Below are 16396 nucleotides of genomic sequence, written 5' to 3' on the forward strand. Positions count from 1 at the left end.
AGAGTACTGATCATTACTCACATCACTGCTTTGCTTTCCACTGGTGACGGCCTGAACGTAGACTGGAGTCTCCATCACTGAGGTGTATTTATTCTTCAACTCTTCAGCTTTAGCTTTGTATTTGTACTGTATAAATAAAAGATTTTTGTGTTAATTATTTTGGAAACGTGTGATTTTGCTAGACCACATATGTCAGTGCTCTTAACCCATCATACTGAAACCTCAAGTGTGTTAAGACCCTAATTTAAGTATTTATAAGATGTCAAATGGCCTGTGCTAGCTTCAAATATTTAAGCCAAATTTCTAGGTTTATTCAGTAAGCAAGTATTCCTGGCGTTGGTCTTAGCTGAGGATATAGCATTCTTTCATGTAAAGATAAACAGAAAAATGTCCTCCAGTTGACCATAATGTAGCATGGAATTTTTAAACATTCCAAGTTAGAACAAGTTTTAGTACTTACATCACTGCGGAGGTCATAGGCGTGCTTGGCGTGAAGAATCTCAGGAGTGTCCCAAACGAAGCAGCCCACTCCTTTCAGCCAGTTCAGGTCATCTTTGTATACAATCTAACAGGTGGAAAAAAAGTATTTGTATTGGAAATAGCACTCTTAGCATAATATTAGCTTAACTTCAAGGACATTTTAATAAATGTATAAAATATCAGACTTCATAAAATAATCCTGCTACTCACATCGCTCAGCTGGTCGTTGACTTTACGGGCATGGACATAGAGCTGAAGGTCAGGCAGACAGATCCATTCATGGAGATATTTCCTGTATTCAATTTCACTAACTTTGTGTTGTGTCTCCCGGGCAGCAACAATCTCCAGCATGTCAGGTGCGATGTGGATCTTAGCTTTATTCTTTTCATAGGTTTCTCTGTACAAACGCTGTCAAAATACATTAAAGAATGAATGCCAATTATCTCATTTGTTGTATCAAAACTGAACTAAAAGGGACTTCTGAATAGTAAGAATATGATGTTGAGGGAACCTTTTGTATTTTGCTGCATTTGACATTTTCCTGCACTGTGCTGAACTAAGCTTTCAAACTGAGAGCCCAGTCCTGCAGAGTACAAAAATTACAGATTTTAACTGGTGAGTGATTGATTGGTAACAAACTCTGTTCACTCCTATGGAGAAGAGCAGTGTGTGGTGTGGCTCACTATTCCTTCTCCCTTCCCTTTCCATTCAACAGGAAGGCTCTGTACAGTGCTCTTTCATTCATCTGGTACTGGTAACCATCATTTAAGATCGTTTCCAGCACAATCCTTTGGTTTGGGATCTGTACAGGACTTTACTGCCTAGTCTGAGCAACTGGGCTATTAGAACACTATTGTAGGTTCCATTCAATAATTACTCTATGGGCTCAATTTCTAAAACAGGGAATCAGACATTCCCTCAAACATTCCTTCATGGGAATCCTTCCAGTGCATGTGTTTCAATATCAGTAATTGATTCCATGGCATGTTTGAGGTAATGTCAGATTCATCATTCACTATTATCTATTTATTATCTACACATTGTTTTTTCTGTGCAGCAATTAGTTTATTTCACTACTTCTACTATACATATCTATGTAAATATAATTACAAACCATATAAATATACACAAAATGTCTTTGTATAACGAGATTTGTATAGATATTTTTTGCCAGAAGATGTTACTAAATATAAAAAAAAGTCTTACATCCAAAGGAAGTTTTCCAACTCTGAGACATCTTGCTGTGTTTGGATCATCTTGGATACCTTTTGGCAAAGTATAAAGTGCTTTAAACTTCTCATATTCCTCGCGGTATTTCAGCTGAAATTAAACAAATAAACAGTTAGCAAAGTACCAATTAGGGGGGGGGGAGTAAAAAAAGTTACATTTTTTGATAAGTGCTTAGCTTGTAAACTTAATACATGAATAGGTAAATATATATATATACAATTTTTTTAATAGAATTGTTCCAAATCTTTTCTTCTTAGTCTCATTGGCCCTGCTCAGTCTGATGGTAGACAAGAGAATATAACCTGGTCTCATGTCTATAAACACTTCCAATCCACTGAGAAAAAGGAATAGAACTTAACAATTGTACGGGATTTTTTTTAAATTGTAAATTGAATTAAACAAAAATGTACTATACCACAAATATATAACATACTTACCGTGCTGGCAATGTGCTTGTTCTGTTTAGCAAATGCCAAGGCCACTGTGTCTGCAGGAAGCTGATAGCTGGTGGCTTTAATAGTATCCCAGGCTTGTTTGTACAGATTCTAAAAATAAAAGTTTATTCATTAGGAAAATGTAGTCAAGGAACCCAGACTTAATCACTAACCTCCAAGCATAACATTGATACGCACATTGCTGAACAGATCCTTCAGGTTCTGAGTGCGGTTGTAGTCTACAGTCTCCAGAACAGTTGTGTATTTATCCTTGTTTTTCTCGTAGTCCTCTTTGTATTTGCGCTACACAAGAAGAGGGTAGAATTTCAGGACTGTAAAGCACATTTAACTGTGAGCTTTGCCACAAAAATGTTTTCCAAATGGATCAACAGTACTTACTTCACTGGCGTTGATGGCACTTTGGACAGCTGTGACATACACAGGAGTGTCGGTAACAACGCTGAAGTTCTGGTAATTGTCCTTGCTGTCTTTCTGATATAAAATCTACAACACATGGAGACAATTATTTATTTATTTTTTTTACCTCTCCAATACCATTTTGTGATATCCTTTTTATTGAATTTTCATTTTCGGGGACACTACACATTTTCTAATGGCTGGTATCAACATATCTCTGCTACTCTGTATGTGCTGTATATGTTTTTAATTACAGCTTTGTTCACAGTATTACATGACATTTCCAGACTTTATGTGATTCTCTACAGGGAAAGAAGTAAATAAAAGCTTACAGAGATTGTACTTGCCCCCAGTTGTAATGAAAACCACAAAATAAAATGTTTTGACTGGGGGTTCCTTGTAACAGACCATCCAGGATTCTGCTATCTGTTCATCACACTCCTTTTGCATTTTGCGTGTATTATTACATTCCAGGTTCTAGGTGTAAAAGGTATGGTGCCCTGTGGAGTGTTTTCTGCAGAGAAAATTCTTTAACAGCAGAAAAGTTCATTTACATGCCTTGAGTAGAGTAGTTGCCAGTGTCCTTTTTACTACAATGAAAAGCACTTGCAATGATTGATTTTCCTTTGCTCGCTCTTATGATTCATCAATAATGTTTCTTTAATAAAATCAATGGTGTTTTAGTTGGTTCAGCACAAATTTGTTTGCAGAACTTACAAAATCAGCATCTATCTCTGTAGTTTTGCCATATGCTTTAAAAATTGGCCCCTAGTGTTACGTACCTGACTCTGAAGGTCATATGACTTCTTAGCAAGCAAGATTTCTGGTGTATCCCATACATAGCATCCAATACCTTTCAGCCAGGTAAGATCATCCTTGTAGATATTCTTCAAAGAAAATAGAATATGTAGGTCAACCAGAATTTATCAGATAGAAAATGTTTAAAATATATTTTTTGTGTCTATATGTATCTTAAACAACTTTTGGATACATATAAACAATTCTTATCATGAAATATGAAATCGTTTTGGTGTTTGTTACATTCCTCAATATATCATTGTTTTTTTTCCAATGTAGCTCCCTCTAACAAGATGCCACATATCATTTAGGAGCTCTAAACTGTTATTAGTTTGCAAAATGCTTGGATAAATTTCAAATAGACATTACTTACATCGCTCTGAATGTCGTAGGCTTTCCTAGCCTGGATGACATCATTCTGATCTGGTAGGCATGTCCATTCATGAAGATAATGTCGGTATACGATATCGCTCAAGATCTCTTGGCATTTCTTAGCCACGACATTGTTTATCATGTCACTTGGAAGATGAATCTTTGTTTTGTTGTCCTCATAATTTTTTACATAAGGCAGCTAGGAAAATCAGAACAACATAGAAACTGTGACTTGACATACCAGTGGAAGTAGCAAATATAAACATTCCACAATGACCTCTTATCCAGCTGGTTTAAGTCTTTTTGTAATATAAGTTAACATATTTTAATTGTTGTGATGAACTGCTAAGCAATTCTAGAGTTGGTAAAATTGTCCAGTGTAATGGACAGGCTATGATACTTTACAGCAGAGGTAGTCAAACTCTGGCCTTTAGGCCGGATATGACCTAACCAGTATTCCAGTCCGGCTTAACGCCCCCCCTAGGTATTTTTTGTTGGATCCGGCCTAATTGAATTGTCGGGTTATCGCGAGTTACCACAATATTATCGAGTTCCTGCACAGTAACCCCAATTACTATACCTAAAGAGCAGAAGCAATGCTCGGCTACCAGTCTCCGAAAGGTTGACTTTGAAAGTCGTGTTTTCAAACCCAAATGGACTGACAATTTATTTTTCGTCCAACGTGGCAACAAAGCCCTGTGTTTACTGCGCATTGACAACAACAGCACTTTCAAGTGGTTGAATCCCAAGGGGCTTTTTGATGCCAATCACGCACACACATACTAAGACTACACCGCGGATGAGCAGAAGACTGAGGCTGCTCGCTTGGAGTCACGGTTGGAAAAAAACTTTCCTTGGACACCTTGTTTCTTCTGGCCTAGTGTGCCTTCTTGACCTTCTGAATGGCCCAGTGGTCCAAAAAGTTTGCCAACCCTGCTTTACAGCATGGTCCTATTTTGTTGGGAATTAACAATTAGGAGTTCTGGATTTAAGCCTTTAATCACACACACACACGCATATATATATATATATATATATATATATATATATATATATATATATATTTAGGCACTTTAGCTGAAATATTACAGGCATAGTGTGATAATAAATTGCAGTGGGTACACACTGGGTGCACTGCCTTTCCTTTACAACAACACCACATATGGAGAGACCTTGGATGGTAGTGCAAAACCTTAGCTTTACAGCCCGGAATGCACAGGATACAACACCAAAGACCTGGACAAATGAGGACCCTCAGGGTCTACACATCTGCAAATATCTTACCATGCTCCTCATCTTCTGGAAAGCTAATGAATGCACAACACTTGGGAAGTCGTTAATCTGGGTGCCAGCAAGGTAGTGTCCTTTTTCTTTTTCATAGAATTCTTTGTACTTCAGCTATAAAACAAATATTCTATTAGTTCCATCACTATCCACATGTCTCAAAAATAGGAAATAAGTCTAATAACTAACACATAACAAACAACTTTACTTACATCACTTGAAACAAGCTTAGCGTGTTTGGCTCCAACAATTGGAATGTACTTTTCATCCAGCTGGTAACCTAGAGCTTTGGAGGCGTCCCACAAGTCTTTGTACAATTTCTAGAAAATATAAATAGGAATGTTTAAATGAACAGCAGATATCAAACTCTTGTCACTGGCTAGTTTGATATACTGACTTCAAACTTACATCACTGGCAAGTTTAGTCATTTCCCTGGAGTGAGTGATCAAAGGAGTTTCTGCAGAACCGATGTACTGGCCTTTTTCTGCATTAAATGTTTCTTTGTATTTCAGCTAAAATGAACAAAGCAAAGCAAAACAAAGTTAGCCATAGTTCATAGTTCATAGCTGGTAATTAAGCATACTTTAAAATGCATATAAAAAAAATGTTTCTAAAATGTATTTTTGTTTGCATCTTACTGGTCCTTAGATTAGGTGGCCATTCACACACTTCCTATACTAGGGTTACAATGCTTACGCACTCTTCTGTATCTATAGAGAAGCAGCATTGCCAACAAAAGAGAGAATTTATTTTAGGACTCTCTGATTCTCCATAATATAGAAAGGAGGTGTGCACAGAACCCAGAATAGCACTCGATTTTGGGCAACTCATTGGACATTTTTTCTACTATGGGAGTTGAGAATCTTAACTAATAATTGTGCACACTTAAATTATCCAAATAAACGTAAAGCAAATTTCTTCTTACTTGTTTAATATGAACATAATTAGGTATTCAAAATTAACATGGCTACAATATATTGAGGTACATCTAAAACTCAGTATTAATCTCCAACACTGAAATAAACTATACAATTGGATAAGGATTCATGTGTTTCCAACTAGAAAAACATACAAATTCACTTTAAGAAAATATATGCTTACATCAGATTGGTTGACAGCATTGGCCTTGGCAAGAACAATATCTGGGGTATCAACTACATGGGTGAACTTTTCAAAGTTGTCAATGGCGTCCTTTTTGTAGGCTCTCTGCAAAGAAAAAAACAAAAACAACACTTCATTCACTGTTTACTTATAAAGCAATACAATTTTTATTAATAAAAGAGTTGCTTTCTAATGACAGGGTTCTATAACAGCACACTAGCTTTAAACTAGTATAAAGACCACAGGGCAAAGATCAAACATACCCATGATACTCACTGAGACAAAAATAATATGGATAACCATTATTTATTTATTAAAATATAAAAGCACACACCTGATTCACCAGTTCCTGAGCCTTCCTCACTTTCTGATGCTCTACAGAATCCAGAGGAATCCATCCACAGCCACGGATCCATTCCAGGTCAGATTTATACACAGCCTAAAATATCAAAATTATTACATTCATGATTATCGATCTCAACTTGTGTTGACCTGTTGAAGATTAGTAGTAGACCTTAATCACTTACATCACTCTGGAGGTCATAAGCCTTTCTGGCTTGTATGCAGTCATTTTGGTCAGGGTGGCATGTCCACTGGTGCAGATAGTGGCGATAATCAATATCACTGGCCAAACTCTGTCCAATCTTGGCTTGTTCAAGATGTAACATGTCAGCAGGAATATGTATCTTTGACTTCAACTTTTCATACAGCTTCTTATACTCTCTGTCATTCTGAATAAAGTTGACATGCTTGAACCACCTGAGTTTAGGATCAGCGTCTGCACTAGGAACTCCAACATAGTGGCCTCGTTGTTTAATGTAGTCAGATTTGTATTTCAGCTAAAAAGAGAAAACATAACAACATAGATTGATATGAAAATATGGCATACAATTATTTATAGTTTTTTTGTGCTTCTGGATCAACCATGTATATGGGGTTTTGTATACGATATGCTGGTTTGTAGTATGGTTTATTTTCCCAGTGGTTGAATTTAATAGACATATGTCTTTTTTTAATCAGACTAACTATGTGAAATTATATATTTGTCTATTTTAGTACCTACATTGATTGACAAAGTCATCAATGGGTCCATGTTTTAAAACAATTTCAGCCAGCTCCCAAATACAAAGACTGGATATTACAAACTAGAAAACTGGTTGGGGCATCATGAAGAATGAATCACACCTCTCAACTTCCTAGGTCAAAGTGAAAGCACAAAAGAAATCCTAGCAACATCTCACATACATACATAGTATTTAAATTTCATGGTTGGTTTATTTAAACCATCTGCACTTATAATTACCTCACTCTGGGCAATGCCACTCTTTTTGGCATGATTGATTTGAACTGCATCAGGTGGCATAAGGTACCCAGTGGCTTTGATGTGCTCCCAGCCCGATTTGTAGAGTTTCTAGAAAATAGAAATTTACAGTATGAATGTTTACCCCTGAGCAGGACAGAAATTATTATTAGGGTAATATTATACATCAAATTAGCTATACAAAACAGTAACAAGCTTTTCACATTGTGTCCATATACCTAGGGTATAAATGCTAACTTATCACAAACTGGGTATCTGCAGATTAGCAGCAACTGCTAGGCAGGGCATGATCAAAATGTTTTAGAAAACAAAAAGGTGATTTTTGTAAACTATTTGGGAGCTATATTTTTTTAGAAGACTTTTATTTTCTATGCAAAAAATTTACTGTTTTTTTTTAACTGCAGCTTAAATAAATTTACAGCTGTATTCACAATATCCATTAGTCTTTTAGACAACCAAAAAAAATGAAAGCTACTACGGTATGTACAACTCGTTCCTTTGCAGCTGAGCTTCAGTAAGATCATAGAATTTAGTTATGTATACATTATAAATAATTACAATATTTTGCTAAAAAAAGTACTTAATCGCCTATCGATACTTTACACAATCATGTTTGTATCATGATAGGAGGTCAACATGTTGCACCTGCTTTATTGGACACTGGACCAGGTTGTATATATTAGATGAAGTGAAATCTATTGGATGGCCTATGATAAGGTTGTGCCATATGCAGTGGCATATATATATATATATATATATATATATGAGTGTGAATATGTTATATTAACCATTTCACCTTCTCTAGTGTTTGATGTATTGCATACCCTGGTAGGTAAGTAGTATCAAAATAAAACAAGAGAAAAAAATTAATTTATTTGCTCACAACTTACTCCTAAGATGCATATATGGCCCAATAAAAGAAGAAACCTTTACCAGTACGGCACATGCCTACAAAATGGAAGATTTTAGAGTCCTCATGCAACTATTTTCAGAAAATCAACCAGACTCAGTATCTTCAACAGCCACAACACTAACACCAGATGAAAATAATCCCCTCCTAATGAAACCTAAGTCCAGTTACTTCCCTCAATTATCTTTAAACCCCCGTATCCAACTGTTCGTGGATCTTGTAACAACAGATATACTAAAATCTAACTTCAAAAAAGCTGATCAGATCTCTAACTTTTCTCCAGCAATGAGAAGAGCATTAAGAAATTTCAGAAGCAACAAGGATATCGTCATCAAAGCTTCCGTCAAAGGAGGGAATGCAGTTGTCATGGACAGTAATCAGTATAAATCAATCTGTCTCAATGTCCTAAAAAATAAGGATTGGTGTTCACCAATATCTCCTGATACCTCGGCAACATTCAAGAATAACATCAATTGGGATGCTTACACAAACAATATCATCGATAAGAATACAAGGGATTATCTACTTATCAAACACCCTCTACCCCTACCTTCTAGACCCTTCCCAAAATTCATAAAAGTATCCTAAACCCCAGAGGTCGACCCATAGTCTCTGGAATTCACTCCATAGCCTTCACTCCATAGCCTCATACGTTAGCGAGTTGATGGATGCATACCTCCAACCCTTAATCACTATGATGCCTTCCTTCTTAAAAGACAACATTGAGCTTTTGAAATCTAAGAACCACCTACAGGTTCCACCTGGCACTACCATAATTACTATCGACGTAGAGGCACTTTATTCAAGCATACCACAAATAGTTTACAGAAAGGCACCCATCGCTTAAGAACCAATGAGTCTCAAGTCATTTCTCTTCCAAAACCACTAGTCAACATGACACAAGAGGCACCTTCAAATGCGGTCGGGGCTCACAGTGTACATGGATACCCAAATCCATTTATATCCTTCTCCCCAACGGTAATTTAATAGACCAAGGCATTTTACATAGGCAAGAATAGAAGACCTATACGAAAGCAATCTATGAACATATTTATGCTATCACGAATGGAAAAATCAATTTAAACATAATCCTATTAAACATAAATTTAATACCCATAGAAAAAGTTTCTACGCCTTGGAACACATCCCCCCGATCCAAGAGGGGTCAACATTGATATCCTTCTTCTACAAACAGAATGTAGATAGATCGTAAACCTACAAGCAACTAAGTACCCAGGTATAAATGATGTACTAAGCTACAAACCCTTCTTACCCAAATTATAATAGGTTCACTATGCTATATATACTGATTTGGCACATTCTACCCCAATTTAACATGACATTAATCTTATTGTCACTTAACCCTTCTAATTTTCCTTGTACAGATATACAACAATACCTAAACCAACCCACGCCATGCTATATCTACTTATGTACTAACTAAAATAATCCCTTACTTTATCTCATTTAAATTTTATTTCTAATATAATTCGACCTCAGCTCATTTTTCATTATCTTTGATATACAATCTCCTAAATTTATTCACATTTACTGCCTTTATTGTAAACTATTCGCACTGCACTTTACACCATTGTAATTATGTATGTGGAATATACCTGTTGTATTACTGTCATTAATAACTTAAGAGTCCACAAGTCAGTGGACTCTTACGCCAGTTAAGGCGTAAACGCGTAGGGACACAAGATTTACCTTCCTTACACTTTTTTTCAGTCTACAATAGGAATCTCTGTCTAGTTTTTGCACTCCCCACTCGATTATGTCAGGTGGGAAGCATTTACTATGAATTTATATGTATACAAATGTGAAATATAACATTGTACATGTCAGATACATGATTGTTTTTGTAATACATTGCTGCACTAAAAATACCCTGCTTTTTTCTCTTGTTTTAATTATAGATATATAATCCACAGCACAAAAGCATGGTAACATTTAAAGTGTAAAATACATACATCATTGACGTTCTTCGCTGCTTCTCTTGCAGTTAGAAGTAGAGGTGTGTCATTCACAGTCGAGTATTTTGACTTGATGTTGTTCCAAGCTTCCTGATATTTTATCTGGGGAAAAAATAGCAATGTAATAAATCTTTGGACAACACTTGATAAATTTAACACAAAATAAGAAATAAAATTTTGCAATGTTCATAATAAAATAGGTATTGTTGGCAAATGGATAACAAATATATACAGAAGCTATAATTAATTAAAGGAAAATGTATGGGGACTTTAAATCCATCCTAATCTCACTACCAATGCATTTGCGTGAAGTGCACACATTTGCAACATTATTATTGGCATGGATCTCATCAGATCATTGGCATGATCTCACCAGTAAAAATCGCCTGTGTAGACCCATACTAATAGAAGGTTTCCTAGTAAAACCATAAATGCACTTTCACACAAAGGCTACAAATCCAAATTCACCGTTTTAAGTTTACCAGCCTTGTGGGTGCAGAATGTGAAATTATGCAGTCAAAACCAAACTGCTTATATACTTACATCATTGCGAATATCTGATGCTTGCTTGGCAGTGACATAATCCACTCTGTCAGTGACTGGAGTAAAACTGAGAGCCTCAGGTTTCGTTCTGTATTTCCTCTGCAAATGAGAAAAATATGTTATTAATAATAACGGGTCTTTCTTTAGACTGTATGTGAAATCAAATAATGGGAAAATATATAAAGATATATATATATATACCTCGCTCAAGATATCCTGAGCAAACTTAGCCTTCTTGACATCATGTGATTCATTTGGCATCCATCCAATACCACGGAGCCACTCCAGATCTGACTTGTAGATGGCCTAAGAACAAGAGTGTCCAGTTAGAGATTTGTTGCAGGACTGCATTAGAAAGCAGCAAGTAACAGAAACCTTTTATGTCCTTATGTCAATAAATCTGTCAAAAGATCTTAGATTTTTGTTACTGTGTAAATGAATGTACTCCACTAACAAGCTCTGGTATAGACTCTCATCTCTTTCTCATCTCTTCACATGTAGTTCCTTCTAACAAGATGCTACAGAGATTATGAAAGTTCTGAACTGATATTAGTTTGCAAAATGCTTAGATTTATTTAAAACAGACATTACTTACATCGCTCTGAAGGTCGTAGGCTTTCCTAGCCTGGATGACATCCTTCTGATCTGGTAGGCACGTCCATTGGTGCAGATAGTGTCGGTAGTCAATATCACTGACGAGTGTCTGGCACAGCTTTGCAGCGACAACAGAGACCATATCTACTGGCAGGTTCACTTTTGTCTTTGTCTTTTCAAAGTCTTGCTTGTATAGAAGATCACTGGGAAGTTTGGAAGCCTTTAGGTACCAGGCTAATTTGTTGTCATCGCGAGCTGTGGGTGCTCCAATGTAATGACCTTTCTGCTTCTCATGAGTCAACTTATATTTGTACTGTTAAATGTAACAATTAAACCATTAAGAATACTGTTCTAGAACAAATAAAATACCTAAATATAATAAAAATGTATTTAGAATGTTACCATAATATTGTTGAATAACTTAATATAATATTATAAGCAAATTTTCATAAAAATAAAACTGAATGTTTGGTGGCTTGGGAGGTCCAAAATGGGAAGTGAATGACAGACCAAAGTCGATAAGTGGACAGCAAACATACATGCAATCGGCTTGGTGTTTATGAATTTTCACATGAAGCAGGATGGCATTGTTCATGCACAAGTTTTCAGTTGTCTGTAAAAAAACAGACCAGCCTGTCTACAATCCAACATGTCTCAAAAAAAGCAAGTTATTAAAGTAAACTAACATTAACAAAAAGTCACCAGTAGGTAGAGCTTTTTATCATGCAATGTCTCCTTTACTAAAAAAAACAAACAAAAAACTTTACCCCATCTTCTGTTTGCTCGCTCTGTTCCCAGTATATTAAGAAGAGAGCTAGATGCCGGAGACAATATACCATCTGCATACATGCATAGGCTTCACGTCATCATATATAGGGGAAGCACTAATGACAGGGTCCTGGATCTAATATCGCTGGAAGTCAGCGTAGAAGGAGGTAGGTATGTGCCAAAATGTGCATAAATTGTGTACATACTTAAAGATTATGGGAAATGCTCACCAATGAGTTATCTTCTGCTCTAACAAAATATATATTTTATTAAGTAGACCTGATATACTGCACTAAAGACATTATGAGAACACTATACACTGCCTTTAAAATTTGAAACACTTACATCACTTGCAACCTCCCTAGAAGCTTTAGCTGCTTTGATTGGAATAGCATCAGCTTTCATATCATAGATCATCTTCACTTTATCCCAGCCATCTCTGTACAGTTTCTAGAAAAGAGAAATATAACCAGTTTCAACATTCTGGCACATATAGGTCTTTTAAAAATGATTAAAGCTGCTGGACTTTGGAAAAACTATAACTACTTACATTGCTGACATTGATAGCATTGGCTCTTGACAACATAATCTCAGGCGTGTCTGGCATGACATGAATAGTTCTCTTGTCTTGTTCCCAGGCTTCTTTGTATTTGCTCTTTAAAACAAGAAATATTTAAATTATATTTGAATACAATACAAGCCTAGTAAATTAACAATTTCATTTTAGAATTTTAGGGTATTGACAGTATAGAAATGGGTTTATCTGGTACACATACAGAGCTGATCTGGTCAGCATTGGTCTTGGCCAGGAGAACAGATGGTAGGTCTACAATGCTGGTAAATTTCAAGGCACTGGCTGGCTGGCGATAATGGTGTTCACTTAAAATCTCTTGGGCATTCTTCACTTTCTTAACTTCCACTGAATCATTAGGGAACCATCCACATCCACGGATCCATTCTAGATCGGACTTGTAGATGGCCTGAAAAAATGAAGCCAATAACAATTATCATATGTAGGACATAAAAACAGAAATAGTGAAACATTAAACCTTTCTTTTTTTTTATTTTTTTTTATACATAAATGATATACTCACGTCACTCTGCAAATCATAGGCTTTCCTAGCCTGAATACAATCATTCTGGTCGGGGTGACAGGTCCATTCATGCAGGTAATGACGGTAGTCGATTTCACTGGCAGCTGCCTGGACTTGTTTGGCAGTGGAAATGGACACCATATCACCTGGTATGTGAACCCTGGTCTTGGTTTTTTCATAATCTTTTTTATAGTACAAGTCGCTTGGGAGTTTGCCAGATTTGATTAACCAATGCAGTTTAGGATCATCCTTGACAGTTGGGGCCCCAATGTAGTGACCTTTCTGCTTCTCATGTGTAGTCTTGTATTTGTACTACAAGAAATATAAATGTTTAATTAACATCACAACGACAAAACATTTGGGCTCCTACAACAAAGCAGTGTAAAATGGCAGAAGGATGATCCTTACATCACTGGCAATGTCTCTTGAGGCCCGGGCACTGCGAATGGGAATTGCATCTGCTCTTATGTCATAACTCTTCTTTGCTTCATCCCAATCTTTCTTGTAGAGTTTCTATCAAATAGAATAGAAAAAAAAAACAAATTATTTAACAATCATTACCTATTTACAACTGATGACCAAGCAAATATTAATTTACCATGTAGAACTAAAATGTAAACTTTGTTTACAAAATGTTTTATAAAAAGGGGGAAAAAGAATACAAATGCATGATTAAAAATAAATAATTGACCATTTTTTCAACAAATGGTTCACGTTCATACTTAACAGTCTCCCAATGCAAGAAAGAGAAGCCATACCCACCCCATTTATATGTGGATATATGGAACGTTACGCCATTGAATTGCTTCACAGAAAGATAACATTTTAAAACTTACTTTCCTTCTCTTACATGCTCAAAGGAATACCAATGAAAGCTGGACTTATCAACTGAGTTTACCGAATTCATACCTATTGTGTTCAAGCACCGTACTCCCCCTCTCCTCTTTTTCTTTTTCGCTACTCTAAATTTCCTTTTCGATAACCCCCATCCACCTCTATGTGTTAAATGTATTTGTTATACTGGCATTTCTGTTTATATTTATGCACTTTCATTGTGAGGATTATATGTCATTGCATATTGATTGTTACAAAGTGATGCATGGATTGTAATGTTTTGTATTGTTTTGTTTTGCTTCTTTATTTGTTTTGAACATTTTCTGAATAAAACATACCTAAATAAATAAATACTTGCCATAATTAAATTATATCTAAAAGAAACCTTCTTTTTTTAGGTTTAAGATTAAGGGTGGTTATGGATTTACAACCCTTGCCATGTTTATATTGCTGTTTGTATCTCAATTATGTCTCCTCACTGGAATCCATAAAAAAGAAATACTTTCAAGTATTTTATTCATCTGCTACTCTATCAAGAAAAAAGTTTTGGCTTTAGATATTTACTTATAGCATAAAAATGTCCAAATGTTCAGTCTACAGTTTGCTGTTTTCACCTTTCAGTCCTTATTAAAATATAGCCCAGGTCTTTTACAAAGAGACATTAAGGGCACAACCCAAATACAGACATTTCTGAGGGGTGGGGAGACAGAACAATAAGGTCAGGTTAGGCAAAAGGTATTTAAGTTGTTGTAGATGATAATACTGCAGAAAAATGACTTGAGTTGCACATTTCCTATGAGACAGAACAAAGTAAGAATATGAGAGTCTCTTTTTTTTGAATGAACTTACTTCACTGATGTTGGCAGCGTTGACCTTGGACTGGAGCATCTGTGGAGTGTCTGCTGGAAGGTGGAATTTAGTTTTTTCACGATCCCATGCATCTTTGTATATCCACTACACAGGAAGAATATATTAAAATACTCATTTTTGGCTTAACAACAATAACTGCAATTCTAAAATTCTACTACAATGAATGAATTACTAAAGCTGCTAGATAAAGCAATATGCAGCTAGATAGTCATAACAAAACTAAAGTATAGTTTAATAGTATACTCACATCACTAATCTGGAGAGCATTAGTTTTGGCTAGGACAATTCCTGGAGCATCAACAATGCTGGTGAATTTGAGTCTGTCAGGAGGCTGGCGATACTGGCGCTCACTTAGGATCTCCTGAGCTTTCTTCACTTTGTTCACCTCCAAAGAATCATTAGGAATCCAACCACAACCACGGATCCATTCCAAGTCAGACTTGTATAACCACTGTGAACAAAATGACACCAATATTAATAACATCAATAATGAGAGACCAGCAATACTTTACTTTAAGTCTAACAACAGATCTTAGAAAGTCAGCAATATGAGAAAGTATGATAACCTGGGATATTCTATACCAGTTTAATACACTTAATATCAGCGATTCTATTTATCTAAACTGAGCAAAATTTTAAATAGTGTACCAAAACATCCACATTGATGTATTGTGCTTAAAATATATTGTTCTCACATTTACTGATGTTGATAAAAACGACAAAAAATGTACTTACATCACTGCGCAAGTCATAAGCTTTTTTGGCCTGGATAACATCATTCTGGTCGGGCAGACATGTCCATTGGTGCAGGTAGTGGCGGTAGTCAATATCACTGACAAGTTTCTGGCAGTTCTTGGCCAACAGCACAGACAGCATTTCCACAGGGGTTTGATAATGGGTCTTCTGTTTCTCAAAGTCCTTTTTGTACTCCCGGTCACTCTGGATCTTGGCAACATGCATGGCCCACACAGATTTGGGATCATCCATGAGACTTCTGAACCCAACATGGTGGCCTTGCTGCTTACGGTATCCTGTCTTGTATTTATACTAGAGTGAAATAAATAAAATGGGTCTATCAGTTGAATTTAGCACATTAAACATGGTGGCTCAGAGGTTAGCACTCTGGCCTTTGCAGCGCTAGGTCCCAGATTCGAATCTCAGCCAGGACACTATCTGCATTGAGTTAGTAGGTACTCCTCGTGTGTGCGTGGGTTTCTTGCGGGTACTCTGGTTTCCTCCCACATTCCAAAAACATGCAGTTATGTCAAATGGCTTGCCCCCAAAATTGACTAGACTGTATTAAAGACATATGACTATGGTATGGACAGTAAATAGTGAGCCTCTTTGAGGGACAGTTAGTGACATGACT

General features: G+C 36.2%; 1 protein-coding gene across 1 annotated transcript in view; it reads right to left on the reverse strand.

The window, feature by feature from the left end:
- The window catches only part of NEB (nebulin), a gene marked incomplete in the record, with an annotated part of 137086 nt that overhangs the window by 50327 nt on the left and 70363 nt on the right, over positions 1-16396 (reverse strand). Inside the window, 28 exon segments of the mRNA XM_072419086.1 lie at positions 22-126; positions 461-565; positions 691-888; positions 1687-1800; positions 2148-2255; positions 2343-2447; positions 2544-2648; positions 3344-3448; positions 3733-3930; positions 5016-5129; positions 5228-5335; positions 5424-5528; positions 6118-6222; positions 6452-6556; positions 6645-6956; positions 7421-7528; positions 10322-10426; positions 10868-10966; positions 11069-11173; positions 11463-11774; positions 12575-12679; positions 12780-12884; positions 13006-13209; positions 13324-13635; positions 13732-13836; positions 15007-15111; positions 15275-15478; positions 15763-16074. Of these exon segments, the coding sequence (XP_072275187.1) occupies positions 22-126; positions 461-565; positions 691-888; positions 1687-1800; positions 2148-2255; positions 2343-2447; positions 2544-2648; positions 3344-3448; positions 3733-3930; positions 5016-5129; positions 5228-5335; positions 5424-5528; positions 6118-6222; positions 6452-6556; positions 6645-6956; positions 7421-7528; positions 10322-10426; positions 10868-10966; positions 11069-11173; positions 11463-11774; positions 12575-12679; positions 12780-12884; positions 13006-13209; positions 13324-13635; positions 13732-13836; positions 15007-15111; positions 15275-15478; positions 15763-16074 (4173 nt within the window).

This window comes from Pyxicephalus adspersus, chromosome 7 (assembly GCF_032062135.1).
Source record: "Pyxicephalus adspersus chromosome 7, UCB_Pads_2.0, whole genome shotgun sequence".
Lineage (NCBI taxonomy): Eukaryota > Metazoa > Chordata > Amphibia > Anura > Pyxicephalidae > Pyxicephalus > Pyxicephalus adspersus.